Below are 19,565 nucleotides of genomic sequence, written 5' to 3'. Positions count from 1 at the left end.
CCCTTCTGCCTGCCCACAGCTTAGAATGCTGGCTTCCATCCACCTTCTTCAGGAAGCCCCTGGCTTAGCACAGTATCTGGAGGTACCTTTGCTAAATACCCAGGTACCTGGGCTCTTGTTCCCTCCTAGTTTGGGAGACATTTCTGTTTTCTGTTTTTGTTTTTGTTTTTCTCTCAGAACTCCCCATCCCAAATCAAACTGATTTCCTTGAGGCTGGGACCAGGTCCTCAGACTTTTACTGGGGAACTCCCAATCCTGACTCCACAGGGCGGTAGGAGATCAAAAAAACCTCACACATAGAAAGCATTCAGGACAGGCCTGGTACACAGTAAATGCCATGAAAGCATTTGCCCTTACGATTATTATTATCTAGCCACACACAACCCCTGCCCCTCAGAGCGGCAGAGTAGGCTGTGAAGGCTGGGGGGTGGGGGGGTGGGTGTGAGTGAAGCAGAAATGGGGAGAGAAAGGCTTCCCTCCTGCCCCCATCCCTCTCCTCCTCCCCTCCCTCTCACTCCCTTCAACCTGCTTCTTCTTTGTGCTCAGACCACAGAACCCGCCCCCTGCCCCATGAGCCATCTCTGGCTGCCATGCCCTTGCCCTGTGCCCCCCTGGGTCCCCAAAGGCCTTTCATCACGCCTCAGCTCCCGCCCCAACCCCCCCCCCCCCCCCACCACCCAACATGTGCGCAGCCCATGGCCTCCTGCCAAGGCCTGGGGCTGCCAGCAGAGGCAAGGGACAGAAATCTCACCGCTCGGTAGGTTTTCTTCTGCCCAGCGTGCTTGGGGGCTTTGCCTGGCTCTGCTGAGCTCTCCACATGCATCGAGTAGATGATGTCAAAGAAATCTTCCACCACAGCGACCCGCTTCAGAGAGATGCCCTCCGGCTCCGACAGGCCATCTGCCCCCTGTGACAGGGTGGACAAGCTGTGTTAGTGTCAGGGATGATGGCGGGGTGAAAGCTGGGCCCTCAGGATGGGCAGTGGGCCGGGGGCAGGTCAGCGCTGCTCTCTGACCCCAGCAAGGTCTCTGGTGATAGATGGAGGGGGCTGGCTAGGGGTGGAAAGAGCCCACTGAGAGGGCCCCAGGGAGGGGGTACCAGAACCAGGGTGGCTGCTGCTACTAAATCTATGAGGAACAATGGGCAGGGAATGACAACAACAAAAATACAAATTAAAAATCCAAGAGGCTCCATGTTCACCATTTCAGACAGATTGTGCCAGACTCAGGCGGGAGCTCTCGAATCACACACTGTGCCAAGAGCATCCTGGAAGTCTCTGGGGAGGGGGGCGCTAAATAGATGCAGCCACATCAGGAGCTCGCCAATTAGCAGTAACCTTTCACTGTGGTCCTGGGCTGGGGTCCCAGGGGACCAGCGTGGATCACCTGGGTGACTCCTGCCTCCACCCTGGCCTTTCAGAAAAGCTTTCACCATGCTCACCCTCCCCACTCCAGCAGCTGAGTGCCAGCAACAGCACCCCGGCTCTTTGTGTGCGGTGTCGAGAATAACAGACATGAGGCCACGTGGAGGTGGCAGGGCTGTGTGAGCAGGGTGGCCGTACTCCCCAGCGCCCCTTTCTTGTCAGTCTGGCATTGAGTGCTGTCAGCTGGCCCGACAAGGTATGCCAGGATGGAGATAGGGTCCTTCAGCTGAGGACCTTCTGGGCCAACACCTGTCCTCCCCTATTAGTAGGGCTGGGATGGAAGAGGGGGAGACTGCAGGGTGTGAGGCTGAGGGATATGAGGATGGGCAGGTGCTTTAAGGGAGCGGACAGCTCAGTAAGTTCCTTATTCATAGGGCAAAGGCTACACACAAGCTCAGGTACACCTGGCTCTCAGCCATCATCTCCCCAAGGGAAAAGCTTGGAGGTCTCTGGGGGCTTCAAAGATAAAGAGGAAGCTGGGGCACAATTTGGGGGAAAGGTCTTTCTCTGAAAGTTCCTGAAACACAAATTTCCAAGATAATTCTTTCCCAGAGGATCCTGCTCAAGAACCGTCAGCTCTGTGAGGGTGTAGGCTGCACCTACTGGCTCACGGATATCTCCCCAGCACCTAGAACAATCCTTGGCACATAGCAGACTGAGTGAGTGGTTACAAGCAGCAGCCAGGCCATGTAATTTAGACCAGCTCTTCCCTACTTTGAATAAGGCCCCATCATTTAAGTGGTTGTGTGACCCTGAGCTTCTCTGAGCCTAGATCCTTTATCTGGAAAATAGGGATAACAGAAGCACCTCTCCCATGAGCTACAAGGGGGAAAAATGAGATCCGTGTGTAGCACTTAGCACCAACCCAGCCCATAGGAGCTGCTGGATAAATACTGTCATTAAGCAGTGCTATGCCATTTGCCAAGTCTCTCCTAGCTTGGGCTGCACATCACAAGCCTGGAAGGTTGTTAGACCCGCCAGTGAGTGGTATGGTGGCTGGGAAGTGGCACAGCTGGCTCAGTCCCGTGGTCTTTGCAGTCTGAGGGGAATAGAGGCTGTGCTGAATGGGATCCTTGCTCACAGCATATTCTGGCCACAGACAGAGTTCAGTTTTATCTAGCAACTTTCCCAACATGCCATGGTGGGTGAACAGAGTTGTCTCTTTGCCGGTGACCCATTTGAGAGCAAAATGGGGAAGGGAGGGCATCCGGGCATTTGGGGTGTAGGGTACCAAACCCTAGAGCTACTGTTGGTGAGTGGTGACCATGGGCGGTGACATCACTGATCCTGTGAAGACAGTATTGCCAATGGCTTCCTTCCTGGTCAGGATCCATTTCAATGGGGACTTGTCAGATAGCAGCATGCATCTGGGGTGTGCATGCGTGCGTGCATGCATGTGTACTCGCAGGTGAGTGCGTGTGTGTGTAGCTGCTTGCTGGTCCTGCTTCCTTGTTGTGAGATTGGGGGCAATCTCTTCAACCTCCCTGAGCTCCACTTATGAGATGAGCTGTAAAATTCCATGATTCTTCTGCTCCTAAATCCTCTCAGCAGTTACTGTTCTCTCTTTCCTGGGGGTATCTGAAGTCCCCCTCTGTAGTTCTGGACCATTTGTAGACAGGGCTTATCAGTAGCTGACTCATTCATTAGCTGACTTGTTACTACCCAGCATTTTGGGGATCTTCAAATATTGCTGTGACAGAGTTGGGTGGCACAAATGTTATGACAGGTCAGTTATAAGATACTTCTAACCACGGGTTCATATTGGCAAAAACAAACAAAAGAATCTTAAGAATTAAAATATAACTGGGTTTCCATTTTTTGATCTGATGGTGGTTATCTAGGTATGTTCAGTTTATAAAAAGTCATTAATCTGAACACTTATAACCTGTGTACTTTTCTGTATGTCTGTTAAAACTTAATTTTTAGAATGTATATTTAAAAAGTATAGTGGGTAGTTCCACAACATTTTGGTAATCTGAATCCAGAGGCATAATGATGGATTTAGCTGCTTAAAAGTGAATAGCTCTCTCTGCTTATAATATTGTTTCAGGCCACAGATACTTCTGGAAAAGGGAGATACATTTTGGTGGGAAGGAATGAAGGAAATCTGGTGGAAAACAGTATTTTAAATAGGTGAGTTGAAAAGTGCTCCCTAATCAGGTTGTGATCTTGGGCAGGTCACTTCTCGACCTCTTGAAACTCAGTTGTGAAATGTGAAACCTGTGAAATGTCCTAGTTGGATGTTCCAAGGATTATGTGAGAATGTACATCAGGCATTTGTCACATATAGGATTGTAAACATCCATCTCTTCCCCTTAGACCCACGGGACCCCCAGGTAATATCTACCACAAAAAGAGAGAGTCTTATGTAGGTCCTAAGTAACATGCTAAGGCTGTCCCACAAACTTGTAATAAGCTTTCCTAAAGTCAAGGTGTCATTAATCAACCTGGATTAAACAGTGAAACACTGTCCAGTGCCTGTCCTATGTCTGTCCTAGCTTCCACTTCCATTATTAGGCAGACATGAGTAACCAAAAGCACTGCACCTGGTCCAATGTGACCAGAAAGTTATCCCAGAGAAAGACTTCAGTGGAGCATGTTTAAAAGTCCCCTGTTCAAAAATTGATTGTGATGTCCCCTGATGTTCAAACCTGGGTCCTATGATTGGTCTATCTCACCTGTAGAGATGTACACAGGAAAGGAGAATTCTACCCACACAAGATATGCAGAGCCACACCTTGAACTGTCCTTTGCTGAGCGGTGGCCACCTGGACACCATGTGTGCTACGCCCTAAGGGAAGAACACCAGGATATCTGTGTGGCCTTCAAGGAGAACCCTGGCAGGAGAACAAAGAAATCCCACGGCAGTCACGTGCCACAGACATCTCTGCCATGCCCTGCATCCAGAGAGGTAATCACCTTCATGCTAAATGCTGAAGGAGAGGCTTGCCTTCCCTAGCTGAGAATCCAGACACAGCTCTACAGGGCAAGAGCTGCTAATTAAGGGAGCAGAAAGCACCTTCCCCACAGCCTTGGGATGCCCCTGCCAACCACTTCTGCTTTGTACCCAAATGAGCTTAATCTAATCCATTGCCCTCAGCACGCTGGGTCCTGGATTGACAAAGGAAGCTCACTTTATTTACAAGGCTGGGTAAAGAGGCGGCCTGGAGCCTCCTTACTATACCCAGCTTCCTGGGAACACCAACCAGGAGTGATGGCATGGAACCCCGGATGCAGCACCCTATGGGAAAAACCATGAGAAAAACACATGGACAGTTGCAAAAAACCAACCTCTGGGGCCTTCCTGCATGGGGAAGAATATTACCATGGTAACACACTCCAGCCTTTGGAACCAGCCAACTCCAAACAGCTGGCCAGACCCAGGCCAACAAAACCCAGACATGGCAATCGTTTTAAAAAATTCGTTGAGCCCCGCCAGTGTGGCTCAGTGGTTGAGCATTGACCTAAGAACCAGGAGGTCATGGTTCTATTCCCAGTCAGGGCACATGCCCAGGTTGTGGGCTCGGTCCCCAGTGTGGGGTGTGCAGGAGGCAGCTGACCGATGATCCTCTCTCATCATTGATGTTTCTATCTATCTATCTCTCTCCCTTCATCTCTGAAATCAATAAAAATATATTAAAAATAATAAAAAAATAAAAAAAAATCCATGGAGCTACTACCTTTCTTGGACAACATCATCTTTCTTAAACCCAGCCCATTTGGGTTCTAAACTAAAAGCCAGGTTGCAAGTCACTGAAGAAATCACCAAATGTTTAGGACAGTGGTCCTCAAAGTGTGCTCCCTAGGTCACCATCATCAGCATCATCTGGGAACTTGTCAGAAATGCAAATTCTCAGGCCCCACACAATACCTGCCAAATCTGGGGGTTTTACAAGGCATCAAATAATTCCGATGAATTATTGCCAATTTTGAGAACTGATGAATGTAATGTCTCCATAATTGAGACAGGAAGGTAACTACTAAGGAAACTGGCATTGACTCATTAAATACAGACATGCTCTGTGCTTCTAGGCCTAACATATTAATATCTTTTTCTTCAATGAAGGCCAATTTTCCTAATGGTGTGAACAAAAGAATCTTACTGGGTAACATTAGTATAAATTCAAAATACCTGCCCAGAAACTTAATGTGGATTATGAATAGCAAGGGCAGGAGTGCCCAGCATCCTGGCATCAGATTTTTAAGTCCTCTCTGGCACAGTTAATTACTACTTACACAGGTCATCCTTTGACAGGTCTTTTAGGGCTTCCTCACTTTCCTCAAATGATCTCAATGCTTAGCACAAGGAAGGCTCCTACATTCAGGGCTGCAGACTTACAAGGGAGACAGAATGCCTTACCGGGCCATTAGATAGGCCAATGCCAGGTGGCCTCATGAGCTGTTGTCAGGAGTCATCCCTCAGGTAAGCACCTGAATCTGACTGTATCTTGTCTGTATCCCACTAAGCCAATTAAATGGACCCCTGCCCTTGATGGCAGGTGAGGTCCAAATGCTAATGGATTGCAGTTCTGTCATCTCCATTGGAACTTCCAAGCCACTTACTGATAGTAAGTTACATACGTATCAAGGTGGGCTCGCCGTTTCAGGCCACCATCACTGTATTAGTGGTGTATGCCTTCCAGCAATGAAAAAGCCATGGTTGAGAGGAGGTGGCTAAATAGCGGGGACATTTCTCAACTGGGCTCCTAAGGTAGAGGAAGAAACCACAAAATCCTTAGGATGTGCCCTTTTGGGGCAATTCAGATCCAGCTTTTGACAAGACATAAAAACCAACAAGACTGTCATCAGAGGAGGTCAGTCAGCAGAACCCACCCCAGTGGAAACACACCTTTGGCAACCACCTGTGTGGGAGTTGACTGTGCAGACAAATGTGAAGATGCTCCATCCCATCTGGGCCAGCCGGCTAAGTGGCCCAGATTATAGGCAGAGGCTACCTCGAATATGAGCCTCATGCTCTCCTAACTTCTCCTGTCTTTCAATCACACTTTAATAAAACCAGGTAGGATCAGCGTTTGGAAGTTTGGGTAGCAATTTGGGGGGTGGGGGAGGGAAGTTTCCTACAAAGTCCCATTCTAACTCCTGGCAGGACTGAAAGAAGACCTGAGGGGAGGAGTCAGCCTCCTGCAAAGGGTTCTCAGATGGAAAGGAAAGAGGTGGAGAGAAATTTAAAAACCAAACAAAACGGAGAGAACAAGAAGAATAGAAATTCAGAATGAAGATCCTCACCCAAATCTCCAGAATTCTCTCCTCAGAACCCCCTAGAGAAGCCAGTCATAATTGTAAAGGGCAATCAGATGATTGAGAAGAGGGTATTGCTTAAGTGGGACAAAGACAGTATTGCATGTCTCTGGATTATGAATGCTACCTACTGTGAACTAGGAACCAAAAAAATCCTCCAAAATAAAGATTCACACCAGAATTTTAGGACCCATAGTTGCATTGCGCTCTGTAGGTCTGTACAGAGGGATGAGGACCTCCCTCGCCCCCCCCCCCAAATAAATACACAAACAAGGCACTGAGGACTCAATGTAGCACCTGCCTCTTCTCCACCCTTGTGCACAATCTCCAACTGTTAGTGTGGAGCCGCCACCGAGTTGCACCTGCCATCTGGAACAGGCCTCAAATATTCCAAGACCTCCTTTCTGCTTCACCGAATCTCCATCTTCTTTCAAATCATGCCGGGACCCAAATGCACACCCAGGGCCACAGAGAAAGGTGTCAGGGATCAGTCCCCAAATAACAGCACTACCTTTGAGGGATGCCATACCCTTCAAGCAGCTCTGAATATTTCTTTTTCCTTTTTTGGTTTTGTTAACTCTGGGATGTCTGGAAAGGGGGAAGGGAGGAAGGGAAAAGAACAGAGGGGTGTGGTGGGCAAAAGTATTCCCCTCTTGGCAGGAGAGGGACAATGACCCCCGGTTTAAGGGATGGAGGGAAAGAGCAGCTAATGGCACTCTCAGGCAGGACAAGGTCAGGGCCTGACTGTGAGGATTCTGGTCTGGGGGTGTCAGGAGGGACAAGTTGCTCAAGGGGTGAAGTCACAGGCCTGAGGACAATTCAGCCCCGACCCTGGGGCAAGGAGCTGGCCTGCCTGGGCCTCACTTTTCTCCTGTGTTGAGGTGACACAATATGCACAATGGCTTTCACCACCTCACAGGATGGCTGTGGGAACCCAAATAATACATAAATAGTGCCTGCCCTGGGTGAGACACCCATAAATGACCGGGGTCACCACTTCTCTGGAGGGCCGCGCTCCAGGACTCTGGGGCCCCCGTCTCCCTTGGGCGCCGGCCAAGGACAAGGTAAGGGGTCGCTGAGGGGAGGGGCTCTAGGCGGAACGGGGCGGCCCTGAGTCTAGCAGGCCCCACGGGCGGGTCCCTACGGGGCGGTGGCGGGCGGCCCGGGAGCGCTAACGAGCAGGGGCCCCAGGTGCGGGCCCCACCCGGACTGGGAGGGGGTAGAGGAGGGGCGGGAAGGGGAGGAGAGCGGCCCAAGCGCTAATGACTGTTGACAGCGCGCGCTGGGTTCGGCCGAGCCGCGCGCGCCGCTGACAGCTGCCGGGGCGGGGGACGGAGGCGGGGCGTCCGGCGCCAGGCGCGGGGCAGGGGTGAGGCGCTGGCGCTCCCCCTACGGCGCACGCGCGTGCGCCTCGGCAGGGAGGGGCGCGCGCGCCGGCCCGGGTTCGGAGGGCCTGCTGGAGCGGCTCGCGCGGGCTCCTCGCGGGCAGGCAGGTAATGAGAGTAACCATGGCAACCCACCAGAGGAAGTGTATTCTGCAGGAGACGTTAATCCCCTCTCCCCCGAGCTGGGACAGCCTGACTTTCCATTCTCACACAGTAATTAGATACCAGCTGTCAGTGCAGGGGGGACGGTTCCGCGGCTGCAGCCCGGCTGGGGGGGCGCACAAAGGGGTTTGTGGGGGGAGGCGGGGAGGAGGGCGTTAAAGACACAGGGACGTTTTCCGCGGTGGGCCGGTAGGCGCGCCTCACCCGCCCCCCCCCCCCCCCCGCTCCGCACCACCACCACCACCACCACCACAGTCCCCTGCCTCCAGGCTCGCGCCCGCTCACCTGGAGACCCAGCCCGCGCGGGGCTCCGCCCACTCCTCGCGCACCTGCTGCGCGCGCGCGTGCGCGCGCGCGCGCCCGCCCTCCCGCCCTCGAGCTCCTCCTCTCTCAGTCCCGCCTCCCCCATTCCCCGTGCACCTGCCCTGCTCCCGCCCCGCCACCCCCGGGACGCTGCCCACCTGTCCTTTGTGGGGGGCGGTACCATTCGATCTGGCCAGCTCTCCTTCGTGGAGCGTCCGGTTTACGTCAGGCGCTGTGCCAAGCCCGATCTGTGTAATCCTCACCGACCCTCTGCGGCAGGCGCCTTTGCCGTTCCCCGCCCAAGGCGCTGCGGGGTGTGGCCATTTGCCCAGGGTCATGCAGACTTGAACCCCCATCCCGATGGCCACTTAACCACCAAGCTACAGCGCCTCCCCATCGCGTTCACATCCGTTATAGCTTGCGGGGGGGGGGGGGGGCGGGGCGCTTCTCAACTGCTCAGGGAGACAAAACAATCACACCGGTGGCTGGCATCGCGGTGCACTTCACGTGTGCCAAGAATTCACTGCTTCATTTCACTTTCCCAGCAGCCCTGGAAGGTTTGTTATCCCCATCTTACAGATGAGAAAACTGAGGCACAGAAAGCTGAAGCAACTTGCCCACAGTCACTAAGAACAAAGTGACCCACGCAGTCAGAGCCCTTGATCCATGCTCTCAGCTACTGGGCACTATTAACTCCACCCCTGGGCTCACGGTGGCTGGTATCCAATCTAGGTCTTTTCCCTCTTTCAGTGTTCAGTCTACCCACATCCTGTCCCAGCATCAGTGAGGGGCTGCTTCTCTTAGCCCTACCTAAGAAATCTTAGATTTCTAAGAAGCTCCTAGGCCTTAAGCCACAGCCATGTCCCTAATTTCTGCCAGGCCTCCCAGAAACCCTTGCTCTTAGTGTGGGGAGCCACTTGAAAATCATTCTAGGTAGGAAACTAAGACCACAAGGTAAAGGCTAGGCCCAAGGAAGAGATGGCTGGTGGGGCCTTTTGGGGGGAGTTCAGTCCCCACAGGCCCAGCTGTGCCTCCTGCCCCCCATCAACAGTCAGGCCTGGGGGGGGGGGGCATGCCAAGGAGGGGCAGGAAGTGCTGAAAAGCAGAGCAGGCTCCTGTCCCCAGTGGCAGCGGTGTCTGGGGTAGGAGGAGGCTATCTGATCCCTTCCCCACTGCCCCGGCCATGACCTCCTCCCTCCCTGCATCTCTCCCTCCTCCCTTATAGCCAGAGTAGCCAGCACCCAGGGCTACAGCTGAGAACCCAGCGTTCTCTAACCCAGCCGCATTCCTGTGGGAGGAGGGATGGGGGGAGGCTGGGCCTAAGACTTTAGGGACAGGGGCACCCTTGGGGCTGTCCCACCCTTCAAGGACCAAGGCTGAGTTGCCTCCAACCTCACCGTTTCCTGCCTCCGCTTTCCCCACCTCTCAGTAACAGAGCTGCCTAAATTTGGCTCCAGGAGGGAATGGGGGAGGTGGCAGCAGGCGGGTGCTGTCAGAGGCCAGGGCGCAGCTCCCTGTCTAGCCGGCTGGCATTTTTGCTGTCTGGAGGAGGGCAGGGGGGCCCAACAGCCCTCCCCCTGAAAAGGAGATATTCGTACCTTCTGACATGCGCTGAGTAACGTGCAAACGATATGCAAACTGAGCTTCAAATCAACATCTCAACCAGGGAACAGCTTGGGTGCTGCTTTTCGGATGAGAACAGAAGGACAGTGGCCCCCTCCCCAGGGGCTCCAGTGGGGGCTGGGTGGGGGGGTCCAGGGCTGGGAGTTGGGAGATTCAGTTTATTGCCAGGTGTGGCTTTAGAGCTTCAGAAGCAGCTGGACCCTCTGGATCCCAGCCTGAGGGCAGGGCCATGGCCTTCTCTGCCTGCTCTGGCATAGTACTTGGCACACCCTGTCACATGGTTAAGCACATGAGTTCTGCAGCCACCCTGCCCAGGTTTGAACCCTGGCTCTCCACTGGCCAACTGGGTGAATGCAACAGCGTGCCCAGGCAAATGGCTAGCGGGACTGGGCATCGGTTTTAGTATAGCCACTGCCCTTCCCTAGAAGTTAGGCACAGGGACATGGCCTGAAAGAACAAGGGCTTTGGAATCAGACCTGAACTCCAGGCCTAGCTCAGCCGTTGAGGCTGTGGGTCTCACTCCCCTCATTTGGAAAATGGGTTCGGGATCCCCAGGTCAGCTGTGATTCCATGTGAGGGCCTGGCAGGCAGTGGGCACCCCAGAAGTCTTCCCATTGGTGTGGTCTCATTGTTCGCTGCGTTCGTTCAACTACTTTATCCTGTTCCCATCTCCCCTCTCCTCTTTGCTCTCTGTCCTGGTTTTTCTCTTGTCTCTATATAGTTGTAAGTTTCTGACAGTCTCTCTCTCCCCTTTCTCTCCACTTGTCTTGGTGTCCTCGGGCAAGTCACTGCCTCTCAGAGCCTCAGTGTGTACATCTACTAAATGGGGGTCATGGGAGGTGGATGATGAGCTCTGTCTGGGGTCTGGGGCCAAGTAGTCATTACATGGGTGGCAGCTCTTCTTTACAAGGACTCTCCCCTCCCCACCCATCATCCCAAATGGCCAGGAGGGGTGGGCTGTGCCCTCAGCTCTATCGGGTATAGTGTGTGGGGGCCCCGCTTCTCGGTTACTCTGTTTAACCCCAGATAACTGCTCTCTTGCCCCTCCGCTGGGGTTGATATGAGCTGAATCCAACTTCCTGCCACCCAAAAGCCACTTCCTGCCAAACTTGAGCTGATACCAGAAGAACTTGTTTTCTGTGCACAGAGCAGTCCCTGATGGGGCAGCCATCCGCCTGCCCTGGGTGTGAACATTTTTTCCATTTGCCTGTATGCCTGGTGGAGCCAGGTGTGGGAGGATGGGGACTCTGCCCTCCTCACCTCTGAACCTGCCATCCTGCCCCTCAGTAGTCTCTGGGCCTGCCAGCCATCCCAGGAAGGGTGCCAAATGTCCCTTCAGGTCTAGACAGATGTGTGTAGACAGTGATGAATAGTCTGACACAGCCACACACACAGTTGGTCTGACAGAGTCCCCACAGCTACTGGGCATTTGGGCTCCAGACACGGTCACTTGCACTCAGAGTCACATACAACCATACAGTCAATGGCAGAGTCACAGTCAGACTCCCACATAGAGAGTTACATACACCTAGTTTCAGATTCAACAAACACTCTTTGAGGGTCTTCTCTGTGTCAGGTTTTGGGCTAACGCTAACCTATAGTATGAGTGATTGGAACAGCAACAAATATTTAGCTGAGCCATGCTGTTCCCTCCGTTTCCTTATCTTTGAAATGGGGATAACAGCCCTACCTATTAGGGTTGTTGGGAGGGTGAATGAGTGACAACATGCAGAGCCCCTGTCCCTGTCTGGCCCATGGAGAGCGCCCTCTAAGTGAGGCTATCTTAGCTAGCCAGGAGCATCCTGTGCCCAGCTCCCACCCAGATCTTACATACATTATCTCCCTGAGTCCCAGCCTGAGCCCCCGGAGGCGAAGGTCGTCATTCCCTTGTTTGCAGATGAAGTTGAGGCTCAGAGAAGGGGTCTACAGAGTCCTCAGGGTGCCCCCACGAACCTTGTCTACCACCACACGCTCACTCTGCTGCTCCAGTTTGCCTCACTACCCGCCCACATGCACACTGTTGCCTCTGCTTGGAATGCCCTTGCCACTTGCTCTTGGTGTGACCGGCGCCAGAGCTCCAGAGCTGCCTCCTTACATAGCTCCTCCCAAAAGCCGTGTCATCCCCTGTTCACTTCCCTCAGCACGCTTACCATTCGCAAAACAGTGGTCTCCCACTGGATTTAAGAACCAAGAGTCAGGACGATTTTGTCCTGTTCTCTGGCACATAGTAGGTGCTCAACAACTCCAGAACTACCTGAATAAATGTATGGCTTGCTCTTCATAGCCAATGAGAAAAGAGTTTGGAACCAAACCCAGGACACTCAGACTGGAGCTCATGTCTACCCTATGGCAATTCTCACAGCCACCAGCAGGCACTTAATAACTTGTGAATGAATGAATGAATGAAACCAAGATCTCAGGATCTCAGCCCAGTGTTCCCTAGGCTAACCCACCTTCATTTCCTGGCAGCGTGGGCATGAACATAAGCCAAACCACCTCCAATGGTGGTGGGGTTGACGGCCGGCCGCCTGAAGCCGGCTGTCAGGAGCTCGTCTGGCCACAGCCGCCAGCAGGGGAGACCAGCTGGCGGTGCAGGGTCCATCGGCCCAGCCTGGAATCTGAGCCGCCCTGAGAGGCCCAGCTTCTCTCTGGGCCCCCACAAACTGGCCTTTGTTCCCCATGCCGGCCAAGACCCAGCAGCTTGGGCTTTCTCTGCCTGAGGCACCCGCGCTAAGCCATGGGGTAAATGGGCCAGCCTCCCCTCTGTCCTGCCCAGGATGTCGCTTCAGAACTAAATGGAGATGTAATTTTCTATACAAATCCATGACAATTTAGATGGAGTGATTGTAATTGGCTTTTCAATGGGGGTTTTGTCCAGTGCTGGTGGCTAAAACTGGGTGGCCTGTTTGAGGCAGGCTCTATTTAAATGACAATAAAGCAATAATATTGAGGACCTGTACAGTGCCCAGAGCCCCTCCTGGGCCCAAGAGGAGCCTCATGTTTATGAATCTGGTCCTTCTCTGGGGCTGTCTGGACAACTGGGTGGTGGTGTTAGGCACAGACCCTGGGAGAGGGGCAGCCACATCTTGGGGCTTCCAGACACAGGGTTCTAGGATGGCTGGGCTAGATAGAGTCCCATGTCCACTGGCTTACCTGCTTCATCGTTCATTACCCACTCACTAACTAGTGCCACCTGAGGGCTAGCTAATAGTCCAGGTGTTGGGGATGGGGTGACACAGAGAACCCTCCCAGGCAGGTCAGAGGGAGGAGGGTACAATTGTAAGCACAGCATGAGGTTTGAGAGCATGACTCAGAGCCAGACAGCATGGGTTCAATTCCTACTCCACTCCTGAGCTTCAGCAAGTTGTTTAACTTCTCTGTGTCTCTGTTGCCTCAGCCATAAAATGGAGTTGCAATAAAAGTTATTATAAGCAGGAAACACCTGAATGGGGGGGGGCTCAGTAGAATGCCGGGCAGGTGGAAGGTGCTGTACGTACGTTATTGCCACTGTTCATTAAAAGTTTCAGCTCTCTGGTGTCAGATTTGCTGGGTGACTGTGGTCATGTGACTTAACCTCCTTAAGCCTCCACTGGCTTCTCTTTCTGGTGGGACTTTGAGGAGAGCCGACCCCACAGGGTTGTGAAGATTTAAGGAGAGGACGCAGGAAAATGCTTAGCACAGAGTCAGCATGGTAAACATTAGCCCTCTCTACTGTGATGCTCCTTGGCCTTGAGGAGCTCGCCATCCAGTGATAATTATAGTGTTGAGTGTGGGAGACAGAAAGGGAAGAAAAGAAAGCTCACAGGAAGCCAGGAGGGAGCTGTCGCTGCTGTCAGGGGATGCCTCGGAGGGAAGGACCAGGAGGAGGGGCCTCAGGAACAGGGCGGGGCATGGGGCTGTGTAAAGGAGGACAGGCTTCACTGAGTTGGTGACGTTTTTTGGCTGGGCTTTGAAGGATGAGTGGCATTTGTGCCAAGAGTAAGTTGGATATACCCCCACCAGTCCCTGCAGCTACTGAGTCACAGGCAGACTCTGCGGCCACACCTCCCAAATAAGTGATTTGTACGTGTGGGCAGGTGGTCAAGGAGACCCTTCTGAAGGAGTGCTGTTGAAAGCATCTAGGAAGGGAAACCACATGCAAAAAGGCCGGCAGCTGGGCAGGCCAGGCAGTGGCATCTTAGGCTGCGGAGAGTAGAGAGTGGGGAACCTGCAGCATGTGGCTGGAGAGATGGGATAGGGGTGTGGCTTTACTCAGTGAAACAGGCAGCTATGGAGGCATTTTAAGCAGGCAGATGACACCATCCAAATTAATTTCCTAAAGATCCTCTGGCTGCTTGTGGAAAATGGGCTGCAAAGCAGAAGGGGTAAGAGGAAACTCAGGGAGACCCTGGGCAAGTGGTAGTGTCACCATAGGAGGTAAGTAGTTGGAATGGAGAAACAGCAGATGCTTATTATGTGTTTGATGGATGATGGGCAGGCAGAGGAACACGGGGCACTCTCGGCCTGATGAGGGGCTGTGTGCAGCTGGTACTTAAGAAGGGCTGGTGGAGGGAGATGACAGAGAGAGGTGAGGGCCGCCTCCCACCTCCCCACACCAGGATGAGGCTCTTGGACGTTTTTCTCAAAGGCAGCAGGAAGCCAACACCATTTTTCTCAAGGGAGAGAAAGACCATGCTGGGATTTGTGCTTTCCAAAGATCATTCTGGCGGCGGATGGAAGGGCTGCAGGTGGTGGGTGGGCAAGGCTGGAGGGAAGAAGGCAGGGAGGGAGAGGGGTTTGGGGGGCTCAGAGGCCTCAACAGGTATCCCAACCATTGCCCAACTCCAAGAGCAACAAACTTCTCCCTCAGAGAGGTCTAAAAATTAGTCCTAGGCCATAGCTTTCCAAGACAGAGAAGGGATCTCACCCTCGGGCAAACTCGAAGCCTAGTGCTCTTCCCCTTCAGCAGCATCTGCCTCGGTCACTAACAAAATCCATCATAAATAGTGTTTCAGCATAACTGTCAGCTATAGAATCCTTAGGATGAGCCCAGAGATGGGTACTATCATTCCCATTTTACAGATGAGGAAACCAAGGCTCTGAGAGTTACTTGCCTAAGGGTGCCCAGCTGGGAAGTGAGAGCCAGGCTCCCCAGGAAGTCTGACTCCAGACTCACACACCAGATGGTCCTAACCAGGTCACAGGTGAAATGGGCTTATGGATGTATTTTGGGGGGAAGGCAGAGGTTTATTACAATTTTGGATTTATTGCTAATATTTAAAAGTTGGGAAATTTCATGGAAGAAGAAAACTTGAACTTTGGATGGAACTTCCTGATGTCGGCAGGCCCGGAACCCAGTCCTTGAATCTCACCATGTCATGCCCCCAGGGTCACACCTCTAACAGGTCACACATTCCTCCTCTGCCTCCATTCAGCTGACTAGACATATCTTTAAAAATTTTTTTTTAATATATTTTATTGCTATTTTACAGAGAGGAAAAAAGGAGAGGGATAGAGAGCTAGAAACATCGATGAGAGAGAAACATCGATCAGCTGCCTCCTGCACACCTCCCACTGGGGATGTGCCCGCAACCAAGGTACATGCCCTTGACCGGAATCAAACCCGGGACCCTTCAGTCCGCAGGCCGATGCTCTATCCACTGAGCCAAACCGGTTTCGGCTAGACATATCTGAAAGTGAGTGCGTGTCAGAGGGCCAAGGAAAGGCATCCATCTATTCACCCAACAAGTGCGTGGACCACCACCACCCTGTCCACTGCCCAGTCATCACCACTCAATCTCCTCCACCAGAAGCCTCTCCATCTCCACCCGGGAGTCATCTTGATGCCTTCCTCTTTCTTTCTCATCCCTCCATGCCCATCCCATCCACCAGCAAATCCTATTGGCTCCACCTTTAAACTATATCCAGAATCTCACTGCGTTCTATCACTTCCCCTGCTCTGACCTCCTGCCCAGGGCCTGGGGGTGCAGGGCAGAGACACGTGCTGACAGTGAGAGCCCTGGGGCCTGGCTCCTGCCTTTCCTCCCTGGGTCTCAGGTTCTTCATCTGTAGGAAGGGTGGGACAAAGAAGGTCATTTTGATCTCTATTATCCCTTTGTTCAGATTTGGGAGCTGGGAAGAACCTGGTTCACAAGATACTTCCTGTTAAAATTCTAATTGCCTCTGGCCTGGGCAGGACACACAGGTGGGACATGGGAAGAGTGTGTGGGTATCTGAGGCAATGGCTGTTTTGAGAGCTCCCTGGGCGGAAACCTGTTTTGTTCACCACTGACTGAATTCCCAGTATCCAGAGAGAGTAGTTCTCAGGGAACAGTTATTGAATGCGAGAACCAATGAATGAATGAATGAACGAACGCACGAACCGTCCTAGCCCTCCAAAGGGACTCTGGGTATCCACTCACTTTTAGAGTGCCTTGATTTTTTTTCCCATCTGAGAAACTGAGTAACCTGATATCTTGCCTTCCTTCTCTATAACAAGTAACACTTATTGGACACTATGTGCCAGGGTCTGGTCTAAGCGTTTTACATATATTAACTCATTTAATCTTCACTGTAACCCCAGGAAATAGGAACAACTTTTATGAATGAGAAAATTGAGACCCAGAGAAGTTAAGTGACAAAACCAAGGTCACACAATTCATTAGTACCTGAGCCACAGGCCAACCAGCCAGCCTGGCCCCAGAACTCTCATCCTTTTTTTTTTTTTTTAATTGATTTCAGAGAGAGGAAGGGAGAGGGAGAGAGGAATAGAAACATCAGTGATGAGAGAGATCAAGCCTGCAACCCAGGCATGTTCCCTGACCAGGAATAGAACCATGACCTCCTGGTTCATAGGTTGACACTCAACCACTGTGCCACATCGGCCAGGCCGAACCCTCTCTCTTTTTTTTTTTCCTGAACTCTCATTCTTAAACACTGTTCCAGGCAGCCCTTCAATAAGAAATGAGGTTTGGGAAAGCCTGCTCCACGGAGGCAGCGCTAGTTGCCGAAGGGAATATGCTGCGCAGGGCTGCCAGCTCATAAACCTTCCACGGCTCCCTACTGCTAACCCAATAATACCCAGATACCCACCTCCGGACTCAAGGCCCCTGGAAGTGGTTCCAGCTGCATCTCCTCCTCCTTCAGGCCTCAATACAACCCTGACACTCAAGCAGCCCTAACTGCTTCTCTACCCCACTAGCCGAGCTGTTCCCTGTGCCTAGAATGCCATCACCAGGCTTCTGAGTCATGCCGCCTCCAAGTTTCACTCAAATGCCCTTCTCCCCCGTCCCCGCCCACCCGCCTCCCACCCATCCCTCCTCCCCCTCTCCACAAGACTTCTCTGACCCCCTGCCATATTTCTTGCCTTCAGTTTCCTATAGTACTTGGTCAACAAGGGTATCATTAATGTGCCAGTGGGTACTATTAACAATGCCATTTTACAGATGAGAAAACTGAGGCACCAAGAAGGGAAGTGAGTTGCCCAAAATGACATGGGATGAAATCAGGATTGACCCAAAGCTAGACCTCCAAACCCCTGAGCCAGCCCACATCTCCAGAAGTCTGTCTTTGGGTGTTAGCTGCCTTACTAGGAGGATGCAGCCCGAGAGCAGAGGCCACTTTTCACTCCCATCCAAGTGTCAAGCATACAATAGGTGCTCCTTCAAGATTCCTTCATCACCAAACAAAACAGACTTTGCCTTCTGATTAAGTGTGGTCTTAGAAAAAGTTCTTCCAGGCAACACCTGCTGAATTTGCATTCTTTCTGTAGTTATTTCTAAGGGGTGTGAGGCACTCTGAAGGCACAGGGGTTGGATAAGATGGTGAGAAGTCAGCAAGGTCTGGAGTCAGACAAACCATATGACCTAAGATCACTGTGATTTAAACTCTGACTTCCAGGGTCACTATGTGGGGATGAACAGTGCCAGTATATAGGGAGCACACAATATACAGTAACCCTGTTATCAATTAATGATTCATATTCTACACATTGATGCCAGGAGTGGAGGGCACTCTGGCATCATCTATTAAAGACCAAAAGCATATTCTTTCAGACCCATCAATTCTACTCCTTGATATAAACTCACATGTATGTGAAATGGCCATCTATCTTCAAGAATGTTCACTGAAGTCTTACTATGAGAGCAAAATGTTGGAAACAACCTAAATATCCATCAACAGAGGACTAGTGAATAAATTATGGTACATCCATAAAATTGCATACTATGTATCTGTAAAAAAGAATGAGGAAGCCCTAACTGGTTTGGCTCAGTGAACAGAGTGTCGGCCTGCGGACTGAAAAGTCCCAAGTTCGATTCTGGTCAAGGGCATGTACCTTGGTTGCAGGCACATCCCCAGTGGGGGGTGTACAGGAGGCAGCTGATCGATGTTTCTCTCTCATGGATGTTTCTGGCTCTCTATCCCTCTCCCTTCCTCTCTGTAAAAAAAAAATCAATAAAATATATTTAATAAAAAAAAAGAATGAGGAAGTTCTTTATGCTCTGACATACTTATATGCATGGACAGCACATAGATCTACTGTTTAATGGAAAAACAACCTGAAGAATGGAAAAGCTAAAATTAGAAAACTCTCAGAGAAAACATAGGGCTAAATCCTCATGGCTTTGAATTAAGCAATGGTTTCTTAGATATGACACCAAAAGTACAAGCAACAAAAGAAAAAAGAGACAAATTGGACTTCATCAAAACTAAAAACTTTTGTACTCCAATGGACACCATAAAAAATGAAAAGGCAACTGACAGACTGGAAGAAAATATTTGCAAATCACACATCTAATAAGGTACTTGTATCTAGAATATATAAAGAGCCCTTAAATAATAAAAGAACAAATAACCATTAAAAACAATAAAATGATCTGAATAGACATTTCTCCAAAGATGATACACAAATGGCCAGTAAGCACATGAAAAAGTGCTTGATATCATTAGCTATCAGGGACATGCAAATCAAACCCATAGGAAATACCACTTCACACCCACTAGGTTCTAATAAAAAGACAGGCAATAATAAGTTTTGGCAAAGATGTGGGAAAATCAGAAGCTTCATACACTGCTGGTAGGATTGTAAAATGGTGCAACCACTTGGGAAAACAGTCTGGCAGGTCCTCAAAAGGTTAAACATGATTACCATATGTCCCAGCAATTCTACTCCTAGGTAGAAGAGAAGTAAAAACACACATCTACACAAAAAGTAGTACGTGACTATTCAAAGCAGAATCTATATATAAAAGCCTAAGTGATTGTTATGACCGAATGAGTGGAATGACCAGAATGACCAGTCGCTATAACGCGCACTGACCACCAGGGGGCAGATGCTCAATGCAGGATCTGCCGTCTGGTGGTCAGTGCACTCCCACAGCCAACCCGTGCCCGGCCAACCTCCCCTGGTCCCTCCCTGCAGCCGGCCAACC

At 51.4% G+C, this 19,565-nt stretch overlaps 1 protein-coding gene across 2 annotated transcripts in view; it reads right to left on the bottom strand.

Moving 5' to 3' along the window:
• The window catches only part of NOL4L (nucleolar protein 4 like), a 124,473-nt gene that overhangs the window by 73,776 nt on the left and 31,132 nt on the right, over window positions 1-19,565 (bottom strand). Inside the window, exons 1-2 of one of the 2 annotated variants that reach the window (XM_080683743.1) lie at window positions 8,691-8,942; window positions 752-907 (exon numbers count right to left, since the gene is read on the bottom strand). In XM_080683743.1, coding sequence (XP_080539869.1) covers window positions 752-907; window positions 8,691-8,888 — 354 coding nt within the window. In that variant the 5' untranslated portion in view covers window positions 8,889-8,942. Of the gene's footprint in view, window positions 1-751; window positions 908-8,690; window positions 8,943-19,565 lie in introns of those variants that run through there. The other variant, XM_080683744.1, reaches the window with a different exon arrangement.

Source organism: Plecotus auritus (genome assembly GCF_963455305.1).
Source record: "Plecotus auritus genome assembly, chromosome: 8".
Classification (NCBI taxonomy): Eukaryota; Metazoa; Chordata; class Mammalia; order Chiroptera; family Vespertilionidae; genus Plecotus; species Plecotus auritus.
This window is presented reverse-complemented; position numbering and strand designations above follow the sequence as displayed.